We start from the raw sequence: 26,965 nt of genomic DNA, 5'->3' as shown, positions 1-26,965 counted from the left end.
GTATTGTTATTCGGGTTTTATGCAAATTCTACTATTTTTAAATTTTTTGCCTATAAAAAATAAAATAAATTTTGGAAAAATGCGATTTTTCTGCTGAGAATGTGATACTGTTTTTTTATAATTATGGTTAAATTTAAAAATATGTTTGGGCTTATTAATCCTGGATTTCTGTTTCAGAGGGTCGGTTTAGTTTTTTTACATTTTTTGTCCATCTGGAAACTGTTTTGGGAATATTGTGATAAAACTTTACAAACTGTGATATCTTTATACAAAACATTGATATATTTATTAGGGGGTATAGTTTCCTCTGGATTCATTATAAAGTCCCCAAATTCTGGTCCTTTATGTAAATCTTTTACTATGTTAAAGTATATATTATTAAATCTCGATATGTATCAAGTGTTCTGTTTGTAAACATTCACAATTTGATATCAACTAGAGGTATATGAACATATCTTTTCTATATGGAACAATTTATTGAGTATTTAAATATTGTTGTCACTTTGTATTGTTCCAATAAATCTAAATACTGTTTAAATCATTGTTTCTTTTGCTTTCGAAATGTAGCAACATAGTCATATTGGTTTAATTTACTGTAACTACTTTGTTTTGTCAATATTCCAAATTCAAGTTCTACCATTTAAAATGTTAAAGGAACTCCACTGAGGTCCAAAAGCCTAAAAATATGAAATTAGAATTTCTTACATAGATCAGCTGGGGCGAAATGAATTGAAAATTGTAAATTTGTGCTATTTTTGCCCGATTTGAGTGAAAAGTGTTGAAACCTTTTAAAAATTTTGAAAATTTTATTTTTTAATATCATTCGGGAAAAAAGTGAGTAAATGTTAAAAATTTTGAAACAAGTTTTTGCTAGACCTTAAAATGGAAAGTGGGGGCGTGGTGGGTGGTTAACAGTGGGGAATAGTAATCCAAGGGATTGCTGACAGGGGGTTCAGACCGTCGGGGAAGCGTTGTTTCCCCTTTAGCAAGAAATTTAACTTCATTGCTACATAGGTTGGGTTTCCCGGAACGGATTCGAGAGTCAATAAGCTTATAGCTTCCAACACAATCAAACTAAAATAAATTTGTATAAACCAAATGGAACATTAACATAGCAACTATTTCAAGTCCAATCATGTGGAAAAAAACTTCAGTGGAGTCCCTTTAAATCAACTTGAGTGTTAGATGGTGGTGAAGACAAAAAGAAACCACAACAACAAATAAATAACAATGTTAGCATATAATTCATTGATACAAACAATTTTATATACATGCATATTATTTCTTGAAATGAAGCACAAATAATGTTGATTTAAGAGATAAGAAGAGATAAATAAACATACATATTGCATGTTAAAAGTTTCGCTCAACAATATCATTATGGTCATTGTGCATAAGACATGTAAGGGGTATGGACATAACATTAACATATTAAGAAAAAAAGGGGTTCGTAATAAATAGACAAAGAAATTACAAATATGAAATTTTGATAAATATTTCCTTCCATAACAGTTAAAAACCATTTCAATTACTTAAGGTAATAAGAATGGGCTCTATTGATCAAATATTTTAAGCAGAATATAGGGCACTGCAGGTGCGAATCTCCATGAAGAGATGCCTTCGGGCTTTTTTTCTCTTTTTGCAGTATTGAAAAATGAATAATACTTTTCAGTAACAGTTAATCCCCTCTTTAACACTTTTTTTTTTGTAAAATGATCAACATGAATACATAGTTTGACTGCTATCATGATGGCACTAAATTGTGGCACCTGTACAGAAATGAGATAATATTTCCAAAGTCCAACAAGGGTTATGTCAATCGTACCCTGAAAGTCATGTGGCTTTACATAGAGCCCTAATAAGACAGTACAACAGTTTATTATTCTTTCTAATAGCGAATATTCATTGTCATAAAAATTTATAAATACATAACATAATTCAATCATTGTAACATAATGAATCACATGTGCGTGTGATCAAAAAACAAAACTTCATTTTAGAAAAACATTCAGAGTTCTCTAAATTTAAATGAAACATGGTCATATATTCTAAATATAAAATCACAGATACTTTGTGACCTATTGACCAACTTTTTGGCCCAAATTAATGCATCTACATCATGTTCCATAAGAAAATCCATCCCAGATCAACTTTAAATAAATGTTACAGACCATAACAAGAGCGTTCAAAGCTTATATTGTGCTGGGTTTATTAAACCCTCAATATGAAAAAATAAGATTTTAATTCAATAAACAAGGTAACATTGATAAGAGATAGAATATAAGTCATGCAACAATAAGGTGGTACTATAGTACATGATTTCAATTTCAAAATTACTATTCTGGCTAAAGTAAAAAGTTCATAGGAATAAAGAAAGATAACTAACAATAATTCCAAGTTGAACCCTTGAAAAGAATAATATCCTATTCAGTTATAAGACCCTAGAAACATACAAAAGCCTTTAATGAGACTTTTTGTTGTATTTTGCCTATATTAACTTTCAATATATATAACACTTATTGATGTGTATGGAATGGTACGAGTTTTATCATGTTTCATCTAATTCTCATATTTCCGAACACAAAAACTAAATTTTGTACATGATAAAGATATGCTAAAAAAACTGACTTTCTTGTTTAAATTGATATACAAGTAAGCTGGTTGCCCCAATTAAGCTGGTTGCCCAACACTAAAACAGTGATGGTTGCAGACCACTAAAAATACTGTTATTACAATGAACAATCGCTAATTAATATACAAACTGTATTGATTCTTGCACTTAAAATAAGTCTTTGTTCATCATAGGCGTCATTTCAATATTAAATTGTTCAATATCTTTAAAAAGAAATAACAGATAATATATTGTAAAACTTCTTATTTAAGTGGTCCCAACAATTTTTCAAGAACGTTTTTGCCTTTTTCTTGGTACTCGGCCCGCGACATCCAGAAATCTGCTTTGTCTTTCATAATATCAGCCAACACAGCACCTCCAAGGAACACCATATGCTTTCTCCTAGGTGGATCTTCAATACGAATTTTAAATTTCTGTAAGAAAGAGAGACAGCTTGTAAGATGAATAGTAAGTTAATTTCTGGAAATTGTTTAGTCAACTCTTCATCTCAAGCCACATCAATGCAATTAAGGCCAAACTGTGACCATTTAAGCTCTACCAGTTCATGAATCGAGGCCTGAATACATGCTGATGAAAATGGTCATTTTCTGGACTAAAGAAAATATAAGACATATTTATGAATGTTCACTAGCCCTATTGCTTGTGAGAAGTTGAAAAACTTTGTAGGACATCTAAAGATAAAAGCAACTTACACTCAATGCTTCTGTATTTCCTTTGAGAACTCTCTCTAGATATAATTGTTTCAACTCTCTCTCCAGGCGACTTGGCAATCCTGGGTACATTGTCGAACCACCTGACAACACTATATGCTTATAAAATTCTGGTCTCGTGTCAATATCTGCAGCTTGGATGGCTTTGAATAACATTTCCGCTACTCCGTCACCTTCTACGTTTATGAGATGGGGTTGAAATAAGGCCTCAGGAGCTTCGAAGCGCTCCCCACCCACCTTTATCACTCTACCATCTGGTAACTAGAAGTGATTAAACAAAACAATTATCATTTATTATTTTCATACAGCAGTAAAATTGGGAATACATATTTTTTTAATTTGCACAAAAAAGCAATCATGATGACTCTGTATCAATCCGAAGCACATTGTAAAAGGACTTTTTTTAAAAACTTTTTCTACAAAAGGAAAATACATCTACATTTTTTGATATTGTATTAAACTCGCATAAAGCTTAGGATGACGAAATTTTTATAAAATTTTCAAAAATAACCATAATCATCTTGTTTACAAAAGAATCAAAATAATTCAAGGCCAATTTAAAATCTAGCAACAGACAAAAACAACAAGAGGATCATGAATCTTATTATCACATACACTTATGACTGTCATTGAATATCGAAATATCTATATATCATCGATATCCATAAAATATCAATACAAGCTAAATTTTTTTACTTCTGTTAGTGAATATACCTCTCTATTTTGCCTATTATGAGAAGTCACTTTTTTCAAGTTTTCTTGGCTAACTTAAACTTTAAACTCCGTTTTTAAAATTTTATGTCAGTGAAAAACAAACTTTCTGTTAAAAAATCTTTCTGTCAGTTTGTACTATTTGTAATGTCTAATACAAGCATGCACAACACCATGACCCAAACTTATAACACATATTTAAATGGTTTTCATTGTATCTGCTGTCAAAGTTGATATATTGTCTCAGTGATTAATCTAGATGTGCGTCTTGCGTAAAATACACATTAAAGTCGAAAAAGACGCACAGTTTCAAAATATGTGCGTTCAATTTGACGCATGCAAATCAGGTGGTTTATAATCCAAAATATCACGATTAGTGATTTCTATGTACTGTTTGATTACTTTAATTTCATCAGTTGAATAATTTTTCAATTTCTTCAGTTGAATAATTTAATTTCCGATGATTACTTGTGCAAGACTTATCCCCCATCAATCGGAACACCTCGGGCGACTTCACTTGACGGAGATTGCCGAGTTGTTACGATTGATCCCCCATTTGCTTGAAACGTTAAATCCCTGTGATCAGTAACCGCCCATTATCGGCATTAGCCAATCAGAGCGTCCATTTTGCATGAGAGCGAATCGCCTACAATGGTGAAATGTGCAGAGATCTGCCTGCGCCATTGGCGCTAAAAATTAGAATGGCACAGGAAAATCGTCAGCAAAGGGCCAAGGGTGCATCTAAAATCTGTACCAAACTTATATTGTATGTTAATAAGTCATCCAGACAAAACTGGTACCAACAGCAACAGGTTACCCATTCCCCTGTAATAACGCATATTCTTGAGTTTATCCATTTCCCTATAGCGTTTTTCCAAGTTATCTACTTACCTTATCCCTTTCCCACACAGATAAGCATTTCTTCTACCGTAAATTTAATCCAATAAAGCAAACAAAAAATCATTAATCTACTTAATATTTTAAATAAATATCGGTAACTGAAAAAAAAGTGTTGCTATTTTAAGAAATGCTGTAAGTTACAGTAGATTCTATAATATGACAGATCTGTGTAAATTGAATTCCCCTAAGTTCACTCAAGTTCACGCGGAGTGTAAAAAAAAGATGTCTATTACGTCATCAGAATATTTGACAGGGTGATTAACCAATCAGGGAAACTTTGTGCATGACTTTTTTTCATGATCAAAAGGTCCGTCTGTGTATGCTTTCTACACAGAGGCATACAAGGAGAAATAAAAGTCGTCAGTATGTATACAGTGTGATGGGGACATTTTGTGCAAATTACGAACAATTAAAATGGATAATGCACAGTATTAGACATAAGTAGTAAGAAAATAAATTATGCAAATTAGATTTTTGAGCAGCCAATAAAAATTGTTTTGCCTGCAATTAAGATTAGTACCAAAAAAAAACAACTTTTTTATACGCTTTAATTATTTAATCGCTTGTTATAAAAACATGCAAATCATGTCAAGGATCTGCTATTAAAAACAAATTTCTGCTAAGACGCATTTATTTTGCTACATGACTCATTGATTTTGCTAAAGGACTCATCCGACGCATTGTAAAGAATTTCTAGATTAATCACTGTTGTCTATATTTTTCTCTCTCGATATATCAATACAAAATTTTCGATCAATGACAGCCCAACATACACTATCATCAATTAATTATCATGGCCTCAATTTTTATCATCTTCAAACACTCTGATATACTTACTGTATATGATTCTACTAGCACTGTTGTTTCTAAGGCAAGTTTTTGTTCCTGTTCAATATTATAACCTACATAGCATAGCTTTTCCTTCATCATTCGTACAGTCTCAAAGTCTGCTGAATGATTAAATGCATAGCCTCTCAACAATAGTAACTGAAAGTACAAAACAATTTATAGTGTATTGCATATACCATAATAGAATATATGTGCATAAAAGATACCTTTTTTAACACAAGTACAAATAACTATTCCTTGCTAAAATCTATTTTGTATAAGTAATCTGCACTAACTGCATGACTAATTTTGTATAAGTAATCTGCACTAACTGCATGACTAACGTATTTAGGGCTATTTTTGCATATTTTGGCCTCTTTTTGGTTAATATGATACACATGTATTGTAAGTGCCATTTGCAATTTGTAAATTACTGTATTTGTTCACTTCGAAATATTTCACTTGAAAATGAGAACAAATCTGGAGGCATGATGCTTTAAGGGAAATTTCATAACTTGTCAATCTGGTTCACATTTAGCGTGTTAAAATACTAGTATGTCATAAAGCACATAAAAATATTTCAGCCCTTTCTTACTTGAACTATAAATGTAATTCAGTATGATAGTGATGGTGCTCCAAAAAAAATAGACATGAAGCATTTTTTAACATAAAACAAATGGTTCAATGATATTTAAAGAGAATAAATTTTAGAAAAGCACTGATATAATGTTACCCTATTGGCTATCAGACTTGAATAAATGCTAAACGACAGCAAAGCTTGGCAATTCGAAAGAGTTCACAAGGGTGTTTCATTGAGTTTAACATTGCTTACCTATATGAATACATGAAATTGTCCCAAAAAGGTACAAAGGCTTATTATTAAGATGTTTTATAGGATATTTTATAGAGTAAATCACTGCTTGATTATTATGGATGCTTAAAATTGTCAAAGCTAAAAACATCAATGTATCATACTTTGATAAGGTATTTTGTAATATCCCTGCCAGCAATATCTAGACGTCGTGTAAGATGAGGCAAAGCAAAGCCCTCATATACAGGACAAATATGTGTTACACCGTCCCCGGAATCTACTACAACTCCAGTGATCAGACCTAAAAACATCAAAAGTAACAATACAAAAGATATCTAATTCATCAGAGCAAACACATTCTTCTATGATTTAGTGAAAATTTACATAAATAAGAATCCCATTATGGACTTCCATAGATTATAATGACAGCTCATTTAACTATTCTCATTTAGGCCATCCTTAAAAAAATGTTTGTTTGCAGTAACCCGACCCAGAATTTTCAAGGTGGGTAGGTAGGTCGATTTTTTTTTTTTTTTTTTTTTTTTTTTTTTTTTTTTTGAACTGTACTCCCAAATAAACATGGAATTTCAAAATGCTGGACAATATATGCTTTGATAATCTGGTAACAATTAATAAATTGATTACTGAATTCTAATTTAATAAGAACTTCCTTTTATTTCTTCTATTTACCTTTAAAAGAACGAAAACAAAGCACAAGGCAAAATTTTCTGACTAAAAAAAAAAAAATTATTCAGACCATGAAAAAAAAATTTGAGTAGGGGCAAATTTTGTGAGTCGGTCGCGTTACTGCAAACAAACATTTTTTTAAGGATGGCCTTATTGATAATGAGGCAAGGCGCAAACCTCTTTCAAAAGGTAACTCAGTGTTATGGGACCTGTGCCTATCACAGTTCATATACCTGAGTTAATTAATCACAGAGAACAAGTGTAAGACAATTTAACACATTCCCTTCATTCAAAGAATCATTAATTTGCTGAAACAAAATTTATGATTTTAATTCTAGAGAAAACAAAAGCATATACCTTGAGCATATAATGTTAACACAGCTTGAATAGCAATGTAGACTCCTTCAAACTGGTATTTTTCAAACATAACCTGAAAAAAGATTTATAAAGAGATTAAAATAACAGGCACTTTGACTATATTTATCAAGGAAAACTTAAATGCAAAAATTTAGATATCTGAACAGTGAATTTTTTATATACTAATGAAAAACATGCAAATTTACTGACATGTTATAAATGTAAATATAACTTCTGAACTTTTTGAGTTCTGAAATCCAGAAATATCTGAAATGCGACTTATTTTACAGTTCCTAAAATTTCTCCTACTATTTTCCATCAAAATCATGTTTCTGAATAACAGAGCTACTAAATTCTATACAAATTTTTGCTACATATCTGGTACATATTAACATAACAATTAAAATACGGAAATTCAAAAACGTGTATATGATAAATAAGTACTGTATGTCATATCAACATTGCTAACTTCATATAGCAATATTCCAGCTTTAAAAGTGGGAGAAGACTTCATGTGCCTTATAACTTTGGAATAATTTCTTCACTTAATCTGACTTAAACCATGTAAAAACCACCAGACATGAGGGACAATATGTTTTGAATTCAATAACTATATTGTTAACACTGTAATTTGCAGCTTTAAAAACAAAAATGTTTTATAACTTACTTCTATCATCTTTTCTCTGTTTTTCATTGGATTCATGGGAGGTTCTGTAAGTAACACTTTTGTACCCCTTGTATTGATGTTAAGTTTCTCTGGTCCGAATGTATAATCATATAACAGCTCCATGTCTTCCCAGTCTCTGACTATACCATTCTCCATTGGGTATTTCACGTCTAACATGGATCTCAGTTGACTCGCCTCATCTCCAATCATGATATCCTGATAGTAAACATATAAATGAGCCATGTCATGACAAAACCAACATAATGGGTTTGCGACCAGCATGGATCCAGACCAGCCTGCGCATCCGCATAGTCTGATTAGGATCCATGCTGTTCGCTAACAAACCCTATAGCAAGTAGAGAAACTGATAGCGAACAGCATGGATCCTGATCAGACTGCGCGCAGGTGCAGGCTGGTCTGGATCCATGCTGGTTGCAAAACCACTATGTTGGTTTTGTCGTGACACGGCTCAAATCTATTTAAACTAACCCTTAGATGATAACAGAAAAATTCATTTAGATACTGTATAAGCATAAGGACTCATTTAAAACCAGAAACTGCAACGGTTAATAAGGGTTTTATGTTTCGATAATACAATTAAACTGGCTGTCATTGCAGTAAGCTCCTTTTTCATTGTGTCCTTAGTCATGTGTATAAAATTTTTGACGTTGAACAATCCTGTGTTCTCACCCTATTTTATTCATTACCGCATGTTTGCTTCTCTGTTAATGTATACCTGGTTGCAAAATTTTAATGTATGAATTATCATATGAAACATGGTTAATTTTAATGATCATATATTCGCTTCACAGACTTGTCCTGCTATTAAACTAATGACTATGTTATTTATAAATAAGCAAATAGTATTAATTTGTTTGTTAAAAAGACATAACATTTGTTACGCAGAAGTAACTTCCTTGATGAAAACATGCAATAAACTCAGCATGACTAATGTCTAAATGATTAGATCAAAATTGTTTATATTCACCACAACACTTCTCACTTTTTTGATGAATAATGCACAAACATAATAACATTATACCTTAATTTCCACATTGTTCACTTTGACAGCTGATCTGATGATTGGACGGCCAACAAGTGATGGGAATATAAATGAAGGGAAGTTTGAGCCAGCATTTCCAACTTTTACAAACTGAAATAAATATACAAATAAAATACATTCTAAATTCAATCAACTGCATAATAACAGACATATTGTCACATTTGTGCAGTAACAGGCTAACTCCTATCTATGTAAATGCATTACTTGACTACTAGCAATTGAGCTTCCTCACAGGAAAGAATTTATTTACCTTCCTCAATAGGTGTTTAAACCTTTATCTTATGTAGAAGGAAGTTTAAGTCCTTTGTTAAACATTATTCATGATTAATGCAAGTAATACACACAACTAATGTTGATTATACAGTATGACAGTTTTATGTCATACTGGTCATTTCTTAATATCCTTTGATAATGTATATGATTACAGGGATTTTTTTTGGCTTGTTTTATAGCCGATAATCAGTCATATTCCCAATTGAAATAGTATATTATTTTCCCAATCCACAGGAAAAAATTCCCAATTGAAAGTTACAAAATAAAAATTTTGAGTAAACTCTAAAATCTTTGAAAATTACGACTTCATCACTGTTATAATGCTAAAATGTTTGAAGATGCCATCCTAGACAGTGTTGTTTGCATTCATTAAATCACTACAAATTTTCAGTCATGCATTTTTTTCCCCAATTTTTAACAAAATATCGCTGAAATTCCCAGTTCCATGGGTATGGGTCAAATTTACAAAATCCTGGAAAAAAAACCTGGATTATGTGTATTAGTGCAAGAAAAAGAAAATGTAAAGATAAAAGTCTCAGCTAAGACAATCAAAATTGAAAGAGAAAATATATATGTCAAACATTGTCTTTTTAATAATAAATCAGACTGACTGGGGTTTTTTTTCCATATGAAACTGTTAAAAATATTTCAAAATATTGATTCAGAGTGAAGCGATGACTTGCTCTCTACATGTATCCTTACAGTTTTAGACTAGGTTGTTGACAACAGTAGTTTTAGTTTATCCATCCAATAAATCAGAAATATATTTCATTTTGGTGAAATCAAAACATACATTTTAAAAATATCAAGTATTTGCACCACTATTCTTCATGCATGACTTTTTATATAGGAAGCATAATTCTATATTATTGTGTCATGTATATATTCTGAAACTGATACATATTTTGGATTTTTTGGCTAATATGCATGCTATCTTTAATTCTGAAAACATGGCAAGTAACTGTATATTAGTGCTACAATATCTTAATCCAATCAGTGGGACATGCAGCCATTTTGTCACGCTAATCAATTAATTATCATGAAAGAGATTCATTTTAATTGTAGAAAATAGTTTAAATTAAACTTATTTAAGTTAATAAAGAAATATACAGAGGATATTGAACGAGTGTAAGTTAAATACTGAATTTATTGCACGAGTTGAATAAAATTATATTATGCAAGCCTCTGGCGAGCCAGGGGTTTTTTTTAGGAAAAGGGAAAGACGCTGGACGCTGGCAGGGAGGGGAAAAAATATATGAAACAAGAGGGCCAAGATGGCCCTAGATCGCTCACCTGACCCGTCAAACTCATCCGAACAATTACCTAGACAAGCGTTCTGACCAAGTTTCATGACAGGTGTGTCAAAAATGTGACCACTAGTGTTAACAAGGATTATCCATATTTGAGCAGTGTGACCTAGTTTTTGACCCCAGGTGACCCATATTCGAGCTTGACATTCGAGCAATTACCTAGACAAGCATCCTGACCAAGTTTGATGATAATCGAGTCAAAAATGTGACACAAGAGTGTTCACAAGGTTTTTCTATTTTTAGCTCCTGTGACCTAGTTTTCCATCCGAGATAAATCATGTTCAAACTTATCCAAGCATCGACTAGAAAAGCATTCTGACAAAGTTTGATGATGATTGGGTCAAAAATGTGACCACTAGACTGTTCGCAAGGTTTTTCTATTTTTAGCTCCTGTGACCTAGTTTTCCACCCGAGATGACCCATGTTCGAACTCATCCAAACAATTGACTAAAGAAGCATCCTGACAAGGTTTCTTAATAACTGGGTCAAAAATGAGACCCTCTAGAGTGTTCACAAGGTTTTTCTATTTATAGCTCCTGTGACCTAGTTTTTCATCGGAGATAAACCATACGTGCAAACTCATCAAAGCATTTATCTAAACAAGCATCCTGACAAAGTTTGATCATGATTAGGTAAAAAATGTGACCACTAGAGTGTTCAAAAGGTTTTTCTATTTTTAGCTCCTGTGACCTAGTTTTTCATCAGAGATGACCCATATTCAAACTCATCTAAGCAATTGACTAGACAAGCATCCACACTAAGTTTGATGATGATTGGGTAAAAAATGTGACCACTAGAGTGTTCACAAGGTTTTTCTATTTATAGCTCCTGTGACCTAGTTTTTCATCAGAGATGACCCATATTCGCCCTCATCTGCGCAATTGACTATACAAGCATTCTGACCAAGTTTGATGATGATTGGTTCAAAAATGTGACCACTAGAGTGTTCACAAGGTTTTTCTATTTATAGCTCCTGTGACCTAGATTTTCATCGGAGATGACCCATGTTCGAACTCATCCAAGCAATAATCTAAATAAGCATTCTGACAAAGGTTGATGATGATTGGGTCAAAAATGTGACCACTAGAGTGTTCACAAGCAATTATGGACGTACGACGGACGGCGGACATTCACCGATCCTAATAGCTCACCCTGAGCAAGCTCAGGTGAGCTTAAAAGTTAATTAGGGGAAATTATGATGTTATTTACACTATATACTAAACTACATAGTAGAGAGTCATAACTAATCTTTTCCCCCCTTAAAAACTTTATCATTATGCAAAATATTCTTTGCAGTATAACTTCTTAATATGTATGGTAGTGAATGGCTTTTACACTTCCATTTTAGTATGAAATTTAACACAGTATAGGTATAATAGTGTATCTGTGACACACTTTAGCCCCATAAAAGTCATTCCCATAATAAGAAAAACAAAATATATTACTTTACTAAAAATAACCAAGAAAATGATAATATTTTGATAGCTATAGTACCGTTCAGTACGGGATATAGCTAAGGAAAAATGGCAGCCTCCATGCTGAGACAGTACTTGCAGTTTCCTGCAATGTTTATGGTTATTTTTTTACTACAATTGGTGGGTTATCCTTAATAAAATGTAGAAAATTAATATTTTAAACCATATAAATATTTCATCTGATCCAGTTCAAAAGGAAAATAGATTTTTTTGGGGGGAAGAAACTTGGCTTTGTACCGAGGGGAAGACGCCGACTATCGTGTCAATTTTGTTAGTAAAAAAAAAACCTGCGTTGAAGCATATTATTGTATTCAACGAGTTCAATAAATTCAGTAATGAACTTACATGAATTTACGGGTGTGATTAAAGGCCAAATAGTGTATTTAAAAATTATGTTTAAAACTGTAACATTCTAGTTTTCATGTTGCTTATTGTTCAATTGGCAGTCCACTTGACAACATGATAAAAGTCATAAAAGCATATATCTAGGTTGTAGTCACTTTTCCCTATACATGTATGTCCCAGCTCTTACAAATGCAAAACTTCTGTCAAATGTCTGAATAAGTCTATTTTGTGGTTTACATACAATGCAAGCTCTGTCTGCAAACCATCACATAGTGGACACTATCAGCATACATCAATTTCAGAATTCTTTTTAAAAAAAATTTCATTCAAAAGATTTGCCCATCAATGGTTTGGGTAAAATGTCCATTAGTGCCTACTTAAGTTATACAGGGAAGTCAAAGGCTGGGAACTCAAAGCTGGCCCGTATTTTGGCTTGCCTGGCTTTAGACTATTTGTATGAAATGAGATTTTCAGTGTCAGTTCTAGTTAGTAGTTGGGCGCCGCCATTTTCAATGTAACTCAATGATAATAAATATCGGGTATTCCGATAACGGAACAATCGCTACTTTTCAGATTAATAATAATCATCGAGTGTTCTGAGTGAAAACAGGAAACACTGAATGCTGTTTAAAATGGAAAAATAAACGATTTTTTAAACCAAATTCCCTTTGCCTAATTTCATATTAGAGTCAGTGATTTTTCTCACTTAATTGGGAAGAGGCCTGAGCCTCTTGATTTTGGGAAAAATTATTGCTAAAATTGCTGATTTGGGAAGTAAAAAAGCTGGTTTAAGTTCAGATTTTTGGGAAAACTGCATGATTTTAAAGAAAATTTCAATTGGGAAGAGGCCTTTTTTCGGAGTCTGTTATATAATTAGAAAAATCACTGAGAGTGGTTGGACCAATGCTCGGCGCATACATGTATACATGTACCAATGCTTGGCATAAAAAATTTTTTTTTTTAGAATATCTGAAAATGTCTCGAGTTATCTCCAATTTAGGTCACTGGTTCCTTCATTTACATCTTTCACCATTTAATCCTGGTGTGGTTCACTGCTGGTAAAGTCACGTGACAATGCTAATAGCAGACAAACAACCGTATGTAATCCCCAACATATAAATTATTAAAATCTTTTAACACTAGAGTTCTGGGGCTGCAAAATTTAAACTAAAAGTTGGATACTTGTAAATGTATGAACCTAATTTGGTTGTTACAATTTATTCAACATGTTTTCTTCACAAGATAAAAAAGAGATTTTATTCGAAAAACAATCCTGCATCATGTAGTATTGTATGCCGAGCTAAGCCTATGGTACAATTTCACGCAAACCACTCTTGTTTATCCGGACTATCTATAGCTCCAGCCATGCACATTATTATGTAATTAGCGAATTTTACACAATGGCTATTTAAAACAACATCATCGGTCTTGAAAATGTAGTCCAATAGATTAGACGTTACAGGCTTGTTATAGTTTTATGTTGGTCAAGCCTGACGTCTAATAGTTATTGCTCATAAACGCGTAGCATTTTGAAAAATTAAAAAAATGTCTGTTGACTTGCCTTTCAAGCTTTATTCAAAAGCTTATATTCTGTTCTTTCAATTGCATGGTCTATCATTAACAAAAACTTTCAAACAATGTACTTATTAATTAAAAATAAAATATAAATATCAGTCTATTTTGCTCATCGGCCATACTGGTTAAGTAAGGCGTTTTACAGATTGATTCCAATTTTTTGAACGGAAAAATATATTCGAACACACTGGCGGTGCATGGGAAATTATTTCGTTGAAAAAATATTCCGTTAGAAACTTCTGGACTCATTTAAACGCTTGCATTTGAATTAGCCAATCAGATTTCGCGCACTGTATGGCAGCCATTTGTATATCGGCTGTACAAGGAATTTAATTAAATGAGAGGATTTAATCATGACTTTTCAGATGTGACAGTTCAATAATTTATTAAAAGGTATTCATTTTTTAGTTTTGTTCATAAATAGGTCAAAATTAATGTAAATACACGCTGTTTTAATTGTTTAAATTCATTAGATCTAAATCGATGTCTAATGTCAATTTTTTTGCTACACGATTTTGCAAAGATCTGTTAAGACCTAACGTAACATGGAAAATGAAAAATGTAAAATATCAGATTAATGAATGATAAATATGAAATAGGTTACGTATAGGTCTTATAATTAGGACTATTGAAAATGTACATATAACATGGAGGTTTGTTGACGTTGATTTGAATTTGCCATATCAAATATAGTATTTTTACGCCGAGCGTTGGTCCACCCACTCTAGTTTTTCATTTTGGTTCATTTAATTGCTTGAATTAATAAAATGAAGGCTGCATAGCAAGAGTGACAAGAAATGTATCACTCCTGCATAGCAAGAGTTTGCAATTCACTTTATTATTACGTATATTAACTTTTTAAATAGTCACAAATGATAAAGGTGGAGTTGGACAGTTGAGCTATTGGAGGAAAACTGGGGAAAACATCTCAGTTATGGTCAGGACACAATAGTTGAAATTATTGATGCAAAGAATATGTTACTTTCATTCATTTTTACAATATAATATTCTCGATCACAGTCTATCAATTGCAAACTTATTGAAATAAACAAAATTGACAGCTCAAAACTTCACTTCCGGGTTTCATTCAATTTGACAACAATTTTTATATTTCTGGTGAATCTGGGTAATAAATACGCTGGGAAATTAAAATGCATACCCCTGTTCCATTGTCACAAACAATGACGCGATTGCCATTGCTATCCATTGCGATGGCGATGGATTTACAACAATTTTAATTGTTTCGGTTTTCTGCTTAATTTCCTCCCGGAAACAACTCCCAATAGGCTACATACCACCAAATATTTATTCATTTCGTTCCCAGGTTGAACACCACTAAGCAATTTTCTTCAATTTAGTCATCGTTTCGATTTATTCCAAACACTTACAATATTTTCATATATATATAAACATGCATATATAAAACACACAGAAAAATTCAACAAAATAATTATACAAGATACAAGATACAAGAAACTTTATTTTAAGTCGGTTTACATATTACAATAAACATTAGCTAATAAGCTATTTACCGACAATAATTATTAAATTAATTAGTATGTTTTATGTTACCCTAGGATTGTCCAATAAACTAAAAGCTTCCAATGGGGTTTATTTACTGTATAATTATCACACTAACTTATATTATAATAAATGAATTTTTAAGAAGTTAAAATAAATGAAAAATCTTGCAAACATTGTACAACAATCAAGAAACAGTTTTCGATATAATGAGACAAATGCAATGTACACAAACAAACTGAAATCAATTCCGTATAAACTAATACATTATCAAATATAGAAACATAAACATGTTACAAAACTTAATCACACGTATTTATTTAGTAATAAATAAACACAGTTAATTGTTTGTATTTTTCATTATTTAAGAAAAGTTTAACTTTCGTTTAAAATGTTTGGATATTTTCGATTGACCTAATTGTGGAATTATGCACTTATAATTCATTTATGTTATCACTGTAGCAACTCTATACTTCCCATGATTCTCTATAACATGTATTCCCGCCTAAATGTATGCAGCTCCAGGCATTGGGAATTAGTCTATTAAACTTTAAAGACACACTTTATGTTAGTTATTTATACAATGACTTAAATTAGATGTCATTAGACTATCGTGGACTATTGTCCACACAAAGTACCAAACACTGGTAAAGAATTCTTGTCTTTTGTGGCATTGTAGAAAAATGTGTTTGTAACATGAGAATCATTTTGAGGCAAAACAAAATTAGATTTTCTACATACCTCAAACAAATCCCTTCAATAAGAAGGGCTTTTGTTATAATATTACTTTATGAATGTGGCTAAGTCTTAACAGTCTAACTCAATCATTAAAAAAAAAAAAATTCTCAAAAAGACTAAAAGTCGAAAGCTGAAGAAAAGGAATATGATTCTTACCTCAAAAACTCAGAGAAAATAACAAAACATTACAAATTAAACAAGTTAAAGTGACAATAAGTTAAGTGAAACCACAGCAACGTTATGCATATATGTACATAAGATTTTTATTGCTGAAGTCAAATTTCATTTAAATGCCAAGAAATAATATGGAATGTTGCCCCCCCCCCCTCCCCCCCAAAAAAAATAAATAAATAAAAATAAATAAACAGCAAATTAAAAAAAAATAACAAAAAAAACTTCAACGTAAATAACATCTTGCAGATTTTGCATATATGTGGTTGCTTGTTTAAATATCCAATTAATATCTTTTTATTTCTTTTTTATCTATCTTTTTCTTTTTTGTTTGTTTCCCGGGTTTGTTATAAGTATGTTAGATTAGTATGATTTTTTGCTATCATTCATTTGATCGATTTATTGATTGATTGATTCATTCATTTATTCATTGCTTGATTGATTCATTTATTGATTGATTTTTTGATTGATCGAATGATTCATTCATTCATTCATTATTCATTCAGTCGTTCATTTCTTGTCGGCTGTCTTCTTTCTACAGTACAGTAGCCTTCAGTAACAGTCATATTTGTCCATATTAGTCATATTCCGCTTGAGGGTAAATTGTGAAAGAGATACTCATCAACTATCTACATTATCAACGTGATACTATATAGTTGGTCAGCATATTAGTTTGTGCCATTAAAGATGTCTGCCGCCATGTCATCAATAAAAACAGCTTTTGTGATATTTATTTTAATTAAGACCGTATTTAGCGGTAAATACAAGCCGGTAGAAGTTGAAATTAAAACAAATGAAGGTGGTGAGCCATTGAAAATATTCACAGCGGAGGAACTTGCTAAATATGACGGAACTGACGTAAGTAGCCTGCTAATGTAACGATTCGCTCCATTGACTATTCGCCCCAATCATGGGACGAATCTCAGTATTTAGAAACCTTTCCTCAAGTATTAAAAAATGAAAGAAGGCAAAGTCTATGGACAGAGATCAGATAAAAATTAACTTAAAAGCTAAATGCAGCTTTATTCTGTTCATCTTTTAATATACATTTATCTTTTTATGCCTGTATCATACATGTACTGGTTGGGGACCACCAAAACCGGACAACCACCAATCCCGGACGGCCCCGAAAATCTTTGATTTAGAATTTTCTTTGTTCAGTGGTTGTCAGTCACTTTTTTTATCAACAATAAATGCATGTTTCTTCTAAAATTAAGTAAATTTATTTATTTCAACCTCCGTAAATGGTAATATTTTGATGTCTATTTCAAGAATGTTGACGTTGAAATTTGGGGGTCAAGAAAGCAATGCCTGACATCATATAGCAGCAATAATCATTTGCAGAGTAAACAATAGAATATTCAATACTTCAGCATTTGCTGTTGAAATATTGTATGTCATGTTAAAAATAAAAAAAAGAACACCAAAGCGTTTATCTGAATTAAATCAACGTTATTACATATCTGTCCGGACACATGGTACTGTAGTATGTACAATTTAGGTAATTTTTGATACCCTCCTTGATGGGCCTCAGATACAAGTGTCAACATAATCAGAACTAAACAAACTAATTTGTAAGTTAGGAGAAGAACCTAGCTGTACTGTGTCAAATTTTTGTACCTCTAGCTTTAAAATTATGAAATTTGTATAGAAAAATGTTCAAAAAGTGTCCGTTTGATGGTTCCTGACCAGTAGATAATTGTAAAGTGTAATTCAACGATTTCAGAATTGGTATTTCCATACACTGTTTCCGTTTTCAATCGGAACTCTTCTATGCTTATTCCTTAGCCGAAATGTTATGATTATTCCTGTTATAAATACTTTGCTGAGTTGGATTCAAAATTGAGATGTTTAAGTATCATGTATGATAAATTAACGCATTAAAATTTTATTGATTCAATTTCAATGGCAGTATGCTGATATGGGGAAGTCATTCACAGTCCCGGGCTTTGGCCAACTTGGCTTTAAATGGCAAAGTGTACATGTATATTTAAAATGAAATCAAATAAACAAACGATTAAAAGATATATATATATAGAACAGGGATTGAAAATTCCACTCGTCCGCTCGTATTTACAAGTAGAGTGCTGGTAGAATGCTCGTCCAGTAGGACAATCTGAATTTCTCGAAGTAATAGATAGCTAGAATTCTTATAATCGGAAACGTTTTGTTTTAGTTTTGTATAAATTGCGCACTGAAGTTAAGGTATTGGTAATTGGATACGGGTGTAACTGGAATGTGCCCGACAATACTCTATAAAGTGTTTGATTTATATAATATGAAATTAGGCAAAGCCTATGAACGGGGAAGTCGTTAAAAAATTCTTTCATTCTTTCCGTTGTAAAGGTGTCATTCGGTATTACATGCACCGCTTCCGTTTTCACTTGGAACACTCGACGATTATTATTAATCCGAAAAGTTGAGATTTGTTCCGTTATCGGAATACCCCGCCTATTATCATTGAGTTACATTGTAAATGGCGACGCCCGACTAGAACTGACACTGAAAATTTCTTTGATAGGTATAGAATTCTATATATTTTTTAATTGTTTTTTATTTGATTTTCTTTTAAATATACACGTGTAGTCTTTAGCCGGGCAAGCCAAAGCCCGGACCCGCTTCGCGGGCCCGGTCTTTGACTTCCCCGTATAACTTAAAACACAAGTTTTGTTTCTGGTTCTGCATACTGGTCCACCTGGCATTACAGTATATGTGAATTTTCTTTAATATTCCATATGAGATTGTTCTTGTATACGCTGTCAGTGTGTCATCTAATTAAACTATTGGCCCAGCTTCTTTGATACAAAAGTTGAAAACCAAACACCTAAACTTGTCAAAAGTTGATTAGTTGATGAAATGAATCTTTTTCAGTACCATAAATTCTTAAAACATTTCATTTGTAGGTATATTTATTCTTCTATCCACAAGATTTAAGGTATAACATGTTTTATAGTTTTGAGTTAATTTTGGACAGGGCTGTTTGCTTATTAGGCAAATATTTTTTTTTTTTTTTGCATTAAACTTTTATGTTGAAAATTAATTCTATCAGTTTTGTTTGTTTATTATTCATTTATTACATCAGTTCTTATTTTATCATTAATATTTATTTTGGTACTTTTAACTTGACCATGAAGTTTTGTATCTTACATCTATATTATTATTTACTATATTTATTTTGGCACATTTTTGTCAACATTAAGTATGAACATTATATAACTCGGTATTTTAAGAAAGCTTATGAGGTACCCAGTAATGTGAGGTCTCTCTGGTCTAACTAATTAAGTTTCTTTTACATTTGTAAGACCCATATTGTATAATTATTATATATATATTTGAGCATTCAATCTAAAGATAATGTTACACTAATTGATTTTGTTATCATTGAATTTTAATATCTATATATCTACACATGTGCTTATAGTGCAATGATTTTGCATGATAATTTACCTTGTGATACAAAGATTGATCTCAAATTTACATGTCTTCATTGTACATAATATCTATTGTATAAAGTGGCTCTATCGAATATCATTAACAACCTGATGGAACTGAAAGTTATTATCCCTTTTCACCAGTATAGACTTTTTAGACAGGCCAGTATGTACATCTGTGTAGTCTGACTTAAGGCACTATACTGTTGGTAACTTAATTTTTGTACATGTATTTTGAAATTAAATCCCTTAATATTTTAATAATCATAGAACTGTCCAAATTAAAAGCAGGGCAAATCCATTAGACAAATCCAGCAGTTTAAGAGTTAAGCTTTTTAAAGTAAGTGTGTATGTATGACCATGATATCAAAGTGGTTGAAATAAATATGTTGACAGGTAACTTGTCCTATTTCTCTATCACATAGGCTTTTTACTATACATATAATGCTTCTTAATGCAATTTAATTGACTTTACATAATGTATGTATGAATTGCTGAGAAAAATATCTCGGAGCTGAGTCAGAGGATGATTAAGTCATGAAAAAAATTAAGACTATAAATGTCGGGTACTTGAATATATCATTGATATAGATCAAGACTTTAATATAAACCGTTGCCTTAATCAATATTTCTTCACTGTAACTGCTAATGTCAAAAAATGTTTGGTAGCATCTGATTTAACCTTTCTTTGGGTTCGTCTTGGCAGTTTAGGGAAGTCTCTATGTCTCACCCATATTGTATATTTATATATTGATAAATTCTTTCCAAAGATTGATTACTTTGACAATCTTGAAATATTGTGTCATGAAAAAGAAATGTCCAAATTAGCCTTGGGCTAAAGTTTGTTTAATGATTTTAATTATTTATATTAAGAAGGAATGTGCATTAAGTAGCTTTAAACCCTTTGTATGACAGGGAACTTAAAGTGACTCATTGTAGTGGAGATATTGTTTGGTTTTATTAACCTGTCAAATACATACTGATTACACGGTCGATGCACACAATATATTAATCTTTGGTAGATTTTCGGTAAGTTCCGTGAGATGTACGCTTTACGATGGTATTTAATTTAATTTGTATGAATGAACTAAGTGTACTGTAAGCGTCATAGCGCAATAGGGTAAAGCATGAGTTTATAATCTAAGTGCCATACGTGTTTTAAGTTCGACACCGCGTTGGTCCATGTTTTTTTCTTATTAATACTTTCAACATTATTGAAGCTATATGCGATTATTATTTTATGTTCATTTTCTTTTATTATGTTTTACTTAAAAAAGTCTATACTATTTTTAAAATTTAAATTTTTAACATGTTCAAATAATTCCTGTTTAAAATTAAAACGGATTAATATCAATAATTGTCATTTCAATGCCGTAAAACACACTACAAATCGGTTCCATTAACTATACTGCAAAAATAAAGAAAGAGTAGGCCTAAAACAATGTCATCAGTAAGGATCGAACCACAGACCTCTCAATTATCAGGCATTCTCTTTACCGACTGTGCTATTGTGAATTAACGAAAGCCTCCACATTAAGGTTGCATGACTTTCAAAACATGACCAATATACTCCACATTAATTCTCGTAAACTACACGGAACAAACCAAAGTGGGATCGAATATTTAAATGAGTGCTATAATGTATTCATAATTGACAGGTCAATAAAATCAGACTATATGTCCATGAGATATGGACATGAATTTAGATGTTTTGATGATAAGGATATTTTTTAATGAAAATAAGTGTTTGAAATTATTTTTTGTACAATAGGATTGCAGTATTTCAAATAAATCATAACACATTTACTTTGGTAAATCGACAAACTGTTAATCAGTCTAGTAAATCGTCTGTTTTTAAAAATGATTTAAAGCTGGTTTAAATTTATTAGAACATATTATAATTATTTTCAAAATTAAATTGGTTGTGCTACTGCGCAGCTTCTGACCAATTTAATTTTGTAAATACGTACTAATAAACTTTAACTTTTGCTTAAAACATAGAACTTTGTAACGTATTTATTGTTTTCACACCAATTATGATGATTCTACATGTAGCTGTTGAAATCAATTTTTGTGATGACTGGTTGCAGCTTTCACCATTTTCACATGGCTAACAGTCCAAAACCAATCTTAGAAGTCTTTACTTAAGAAATAATATATCCAAAACAGTGATTTTATCGCTCAATAACATCACTGTTTGGCGTTGGGATGCGAGGAATAATATCACGAGGGCGTAGCCCAAGTGATATAATGATGCGCATCCCAATGACAAACAGTGATGTTATCAAGGGATAAAATCACCGATTTGGATATATTATTTTGATTCTAACACGGCATCAGCAAATAAATGTTGCCGTACCTGTTATTAAGCTAAATTGCACCTGATTTGTTTCCGTACTTATTTTCAGCGCATCACATTTTTAGTGGTTATGTCACATGTATATAATGATTACGTCACAAGTCTAAATATAAACGTCAACAGTGATTTTGTTGCATAATAACACACACTTTCGGTTCTTCTATGTTCAAAAGGGAAAACTGCGGGTTGTGTTAGAATAAAGTACAAAACATATTTGGTTGTAAGGTTAAAAAAAGCCAAAATCTTGCACAGGACTTCTTTGCTATTTATCTGTAATGTACAAATATACATGTCTTGCTGTAACTAAAATTGTAGCTATCCAATATTTTACCACAATCAAAAATAAAATAAAAGGAATAATATCATTGTTTTAGTATGACTAAAATTAATGCTCTATCAGGTCTATATATGTGGATACTAATTGCATATTCCTCTTCATATAGTCACTAATGTCCTTGTCAATGAAGTAAATAAAACAATGTGTGGTAAATTTCTAATGATGGACTTGTTTTTTTTTTCCTTTCCCGCCAAAATGCACCAATCAAATTTGGGGAAAATGAAGGTGTAAGTTTTTGATGTTACATAAAGGAAAAGGTGAGTTTTAAAGTTTTTAAATGGGGGAAAAATTTATAAAATAGTTTTTTATTTTATTGCAGTTAAAAAATGTTTTTCGTAAGTGAAAAAAGGCAGGCAATATGTAGGGAAACATTTTTTCTTACCTTTCCCCCAAATTTTAGGGCCGAAAAAAAAAATAGAGGGGACTGGTAGGGTTTAGCTTTGTAAAAAGCCAGTAAAAAATTTTAATTTGCTTTTTACAAAGGAATTAAGGGGATTTTTGAAGCCAAAATGATTACACTAAATTAATTAACAATGTTATTGGCCAAAATTACTAGCGTTTTTTAAGAAGCTGAAAAAAAATGTTATAAGCTTGTTTCTTTTAATGAGGATTAAAACTACCAATTAATTTGGGAGCATGTGGTTTCCCGGTTTTGCTTTAAACATTCATTGTTTACATATGTTGATTTCAGCATTGTTACAACAAGAGAATCAGATTACAATATCTTAAGCGCGGCGAAAGATGCTTAGTAGGAGCCCATGCTCTGTGGTCACTAGACGAGAAACGATTTGACTCAGGATTTGGTAATGTTCAGTTTTGTTTCATTTAAAAACACCATCAATGTATTTACAATTTTCAGGGTATTTTTAAGTTTTGTAAAGACAGGGATGTTTGTTTCTCTGAGAAATAAAGCTATCCTGTTATTTCACAGATAGTTAGTTGTTCTACTCAAATGTTTGCTTGTGCCTGAACTAATGTACATGAATAGTTGAACAATAAAGGTCTTAATCAATATTCAAATATAATACATATTTGTGGACCGTTTATTTCATTGAGATATATTGGTTATTATTTTGTTAGAAAATGTCAGTCTGTGGCTGAGTGATTAACGCCGTTGACTGGCCCACACTGCTGTTGTTTCGAATCCTGACAGAAACATTGGATTCTTTTGTGTGAGAAAGCCATCCAGCTTACTTATATATTGTAGCTGAATTGTCATGGAAATGTTATATCTTATTCATTGATTAGCATTTTTAAACCAGAAACTTTGTTGATTTCTATTAACAGACAGGCCTTGATGATGAACAGCTAGAGGGACTAGATGGGATTTATACTGGCACATACCTGGCGAAGTACCCAATAGTTGGTTACATGGACTTTCTTATAGCTCAACAATCAGATGATATCAAGAAAAGATTTACCAATGAATTGTAATCTCTTATTATGCAATATGAAATATACGTGTTCAATGATATTGTTTTACATAAAGCAAGATCATCATAATGTCTACTCTGTCCATCCAGTTATTGTAAATTTTAGAAATGAATTTAATCTTCGAAACTTTAGGAATAAATATTAAAAGCAGAATCTCACAAATGTTGATATAATAAAAAAAAGTAGTTCCTTCTAGTTAAGTGTATATATTTCCTAAGAAAAAGCAAACCGTTTTTTAACACTTTATTTTTGGTTACAGATAACAATATAGAAAGTACAACATGTACATCACAAAATTTCAGCCTCTGAAACCTTGTTTCACTGAAGGTTTGACTTTTTTCTTTTCAACAAAACAAGAACTTGCCTGGACATTGATGGTTATCGGTACGCAAATTTCATCTGTCACAAAAGTTATCTTATTTATATAACTGTATATACTATGTATTTTACTTGTTCTTCACAGCTGTCAGTTTGGTGGTTCTAATCAAGTACTAGTTTGTGCCTAAAATTATGCATGGAAGGGCACCTGAGATCTTTTCCACCAGTAAAGCTGGAAAGTGGCCATATGAGCTATACTGTGTTGGTGCGAAGTGACAGGGTGAGCTTTTGTGATCGCTTTTCGTCCGGCGTCCGTCCGTCCGTCCGTCGTCCGTCCGTAAACTTTTACTTTAAATGACATCTCCTCATAAACCACTTAGCCAATTTCATCCAAACTTCACAGGAATGTTCCTTTGGTGGTCACCTTTAAAAATTGTTCAAAGAATTTAATACCATGCAGAACTCTGGTTTCCATGGCAACCGAAAGAAAAAACTTAAAAAATCTTCTTTTAAAAAACCATAAGAGCTAGAGCTTAGATATTTGGCATGAAACATCTTCTAGTGAGTGTCTACCAAGTTTGTTCAAAATAAAAGCCCTGGGGTCAAAATTGGCCCCGCCCCGGGGGGTCATTGATTTTCCCTAAATGCATATAGTAAAAACTTAAAAAAATCTTCTTTTAAAGAACCCCAAAGAGCTAGAGCTAAGATATTTAGCATGAAACATGTTCTAATGGGTGTCTACCAAGTTTGTTCAAATAAAGCCCTGGGGTCAAAATTGGCCCCGCCCCAGGGGGTCATTTGATTTTCCCTATATGCATATAGTAGAAAATTTAAAAAATCTTCTTTTAAAGAACCCAAAGAGCTAGAGCTAAGATATTTAGCATGAAACATGTTCTAATTGATGTCTACCAAGTTTGTTCAAATAAAAGCCCTGGGGTCAAAATTGGCCCCGCCCCAGGGGTCATTGATTTTCCCTATATGCATATAGTAAAAACTTAAAAAATCTTCTTTTAAAAGAACCAAAAGAGTTAGAGCTAAGATATTTTAGCATGAAACATTTTCTAATAAGTGTCTACCAAGTTTTTTTCAAATAAAAGCCCTGGGGTCAAAATTGGCGCCCCCCGGGGGTCATTGATTTTCCCTATATGCATATAGTAAAAAAACTTAAAAAAATCTTCTTTTTTAAAAGAACTCAAAGAGCTATGGCTAAGATATTTAGCATGAAACATGTTCTAATGGGTGTCTACCAAGTTTGTTCAAATAAAAGCCCTGGGGTCAAAATTGGCACCGCCCCGTGGGTCATTGATTTTCCTTATATGTGTATAGCAAAAACTTAAAATCTTCTTTGAAAAAACCCAAATAGCTAGAGTTTAGATATTAAGCATGAAACATCTTCTAGTAAGTGCCTACAAAGTTTGTTCAAATAAAAGCCCTGGGGTCAAAACTGGCCCGGCCCCAGGGGTGTCATTGATTTTAACTATAATGTGTATAGTAAAAACTTAAAAAAAATCTTCTCCCCGTGGGTCATTGATTTTCCTTATATGTGTATAGCAAAAACTTAAAATCTTCTTTGAAAAAACCCAAATAGCTAGAGTTTAGATATTAAGCATGAAACATCTTCTAGTAAGTGTCTACAAAGTTTGTTCAAATAAAAAGCCCTGGGTCAAACTGGCCCGGCCCCAGGGGTGTCATTGTTTTTTAACTATAATGTGTATAGTAAAAACTTTAAAAAAATCTTCTTTTAAAAAGCCCAATGAGCTAGAGCTTAGATGTTTAGCATGAAACATCTTCTTATGGGTGTCTACCAAGTTTTTGCAAATAAAAGCCCTGGGGTCAAAATTGGCCCCGCCCCGGGGGTCATTGATTTTCCCTATATGCATATAGTAAAAACTTAAAAAATCTTCTTTGAAAAAACCCAAATAGCTAGAGTTAAGATATTAAGCATGGAACATCTTTAAGTGAGTGTCTACAAACTTTGTTCAAATAAAAGACCTGGGGTCAAAATTGGCCCCGCCCCGGGGGTCATTGATTTTCTTTATATGTGTATAGCAAAAACTTAAAATCTTCTTTGAAAAAACCCAAATAGTTAGTGTTTAGATATTAAGCATGAAACATCTTCTAGTAAGTGTCTACAAAGTTTGTTCAAATAAAAGCCCTGGGGTCAAAACTGTCCCGGCCAAAGGGGTGTCATTGTTTTTAACTATAATGTGTATAGTAAAAACTTAAAAAAAATCTTCTTTTAAAAAGCCCAATGAGCTAGAGCTTAGATGTTTAGCATGAAACATCTTCTTATGGGTGTCTACCAAGTTTGT

The 26,965-nt window shown here is 32.0% G+C and overlaps 2 protein-coding genes across 2 annotated transcripts; one reads left to right on the top strand and one right to left on the bottom strand.

The window, feature by feature from the left end:
• Nucleotides 1-1,225: 1,225 nt before the first annotated feature.
• On the bottom strand, nt 1,226-15,662 carry LOC132727403 (actin-related protein 2). Its single transcript, XM_060712872.1, has 8 exons — nt 15,504-15,662; nt 9,346-9,456; nt 8,304-8,519; nt 7,637-7,709; nt 6,757-6,893; nt 5,791-5,940; nt 3,325-3,603; nt 1,226-3,045 (listed from the first exon to the last, which is right to left on the bottom strand). Exons 1-8 carry the CDS (start codon nt 15,549-15,551, stop codon nt 2,875-2,877), a joined length of 1,185 nt encoding a protein of 394 aa, XP_060568855.1. The 5' UTR covers nt 15,552-15,662; the 3' UTR covers nt 1,226-2,874.
• Nucleotides 15,663-17,403: 1,741 nt separating this feature from the next.
• Nucleotides 17,404-24,927, top strand: LOC132727397 (uncharacterized). Its single transcript, XM_060712859.1, has 4 exons — nt 17,404-17,632; nt 19,678-19,779; nt 23,593-23,704; nt 24,184-24,927. Exons 1-4 carry the CDS (start codon nt 17,462-17,464, stop codon nt 24,333-24,335), a joined length of 537 nt encoding a protein of 178 aa, XP_060568842.1. The 5' UTR covers nt 17,404-17,461; the 3' UTR covers nt 24,336-24,927.
• Nucleotides 24,928-26,965: the final 2,038 nt, after the last annotated feature.

Source organism: Ruditapes philippinarum, unplaced genomic scaffold (genome assembly GCF_026571515.1).
Source record: "Ruditapes philippinarum isolate M1 unplaced genomic scaffold, ASM2657151v2 ctg86_1_1_1_1, whole genome shotgun sequence".
NCBI lineage: Eukaryota > Metazoa > Mollusca > Bivalvia > Venerida > Veneridae > Ruditapes > Ruditapes philippinarum.
This window is presented reverse-complemented; position numbering and strand designations above follow the sequence as displayed.

Excerpts from the sequence above, each read along its gene's own strand:
- LOC132727397 (XM_060712859.1), top strand. The coding sequence starts at position 17,462 with ATGTCTGCCGCCATGTCATCAATAAAAACAGCTTTTGTGATATTTATT. Across the intron at positions 19,780-23,592 it reads TATTAGGCAAATATTTTTTT|CATTGTTACAACAAGAGAAT; the intron begins TTTTTTTTGCAT and ends TGTTGATTTCAG. Across the intron at positions 23,705-24,183 it reads ACGATTTGACTCAGGATTTG|AACAGACAGGCCTTGATGAT; the intron begins GTAATGTTCAGT and ends TTGATTTCTATT.
- LOC132727403 (XM_060712872.1), bottom strand. The coding sequence starts at position 15,551 with ATGGATAGCAATGGCAATCGCGTCATTGTTTGTGACAATGGAACAGGG. Across the intron at positions 9,457-15,503 it reads TTTGTGACAATGGAACAGGG|TTTGTAAAAGTTGGAAATGC; the intron begins GTATGCATTTTA and ends TATTTATTTCAG. Across the intron at positions 5,941-6,756 it reads TTACAAAATACCTTATCAAA|TTACTATTGTTGAGAGGCTA; the intron begins GTATGATACATT and ends TTGTACTTTCAG.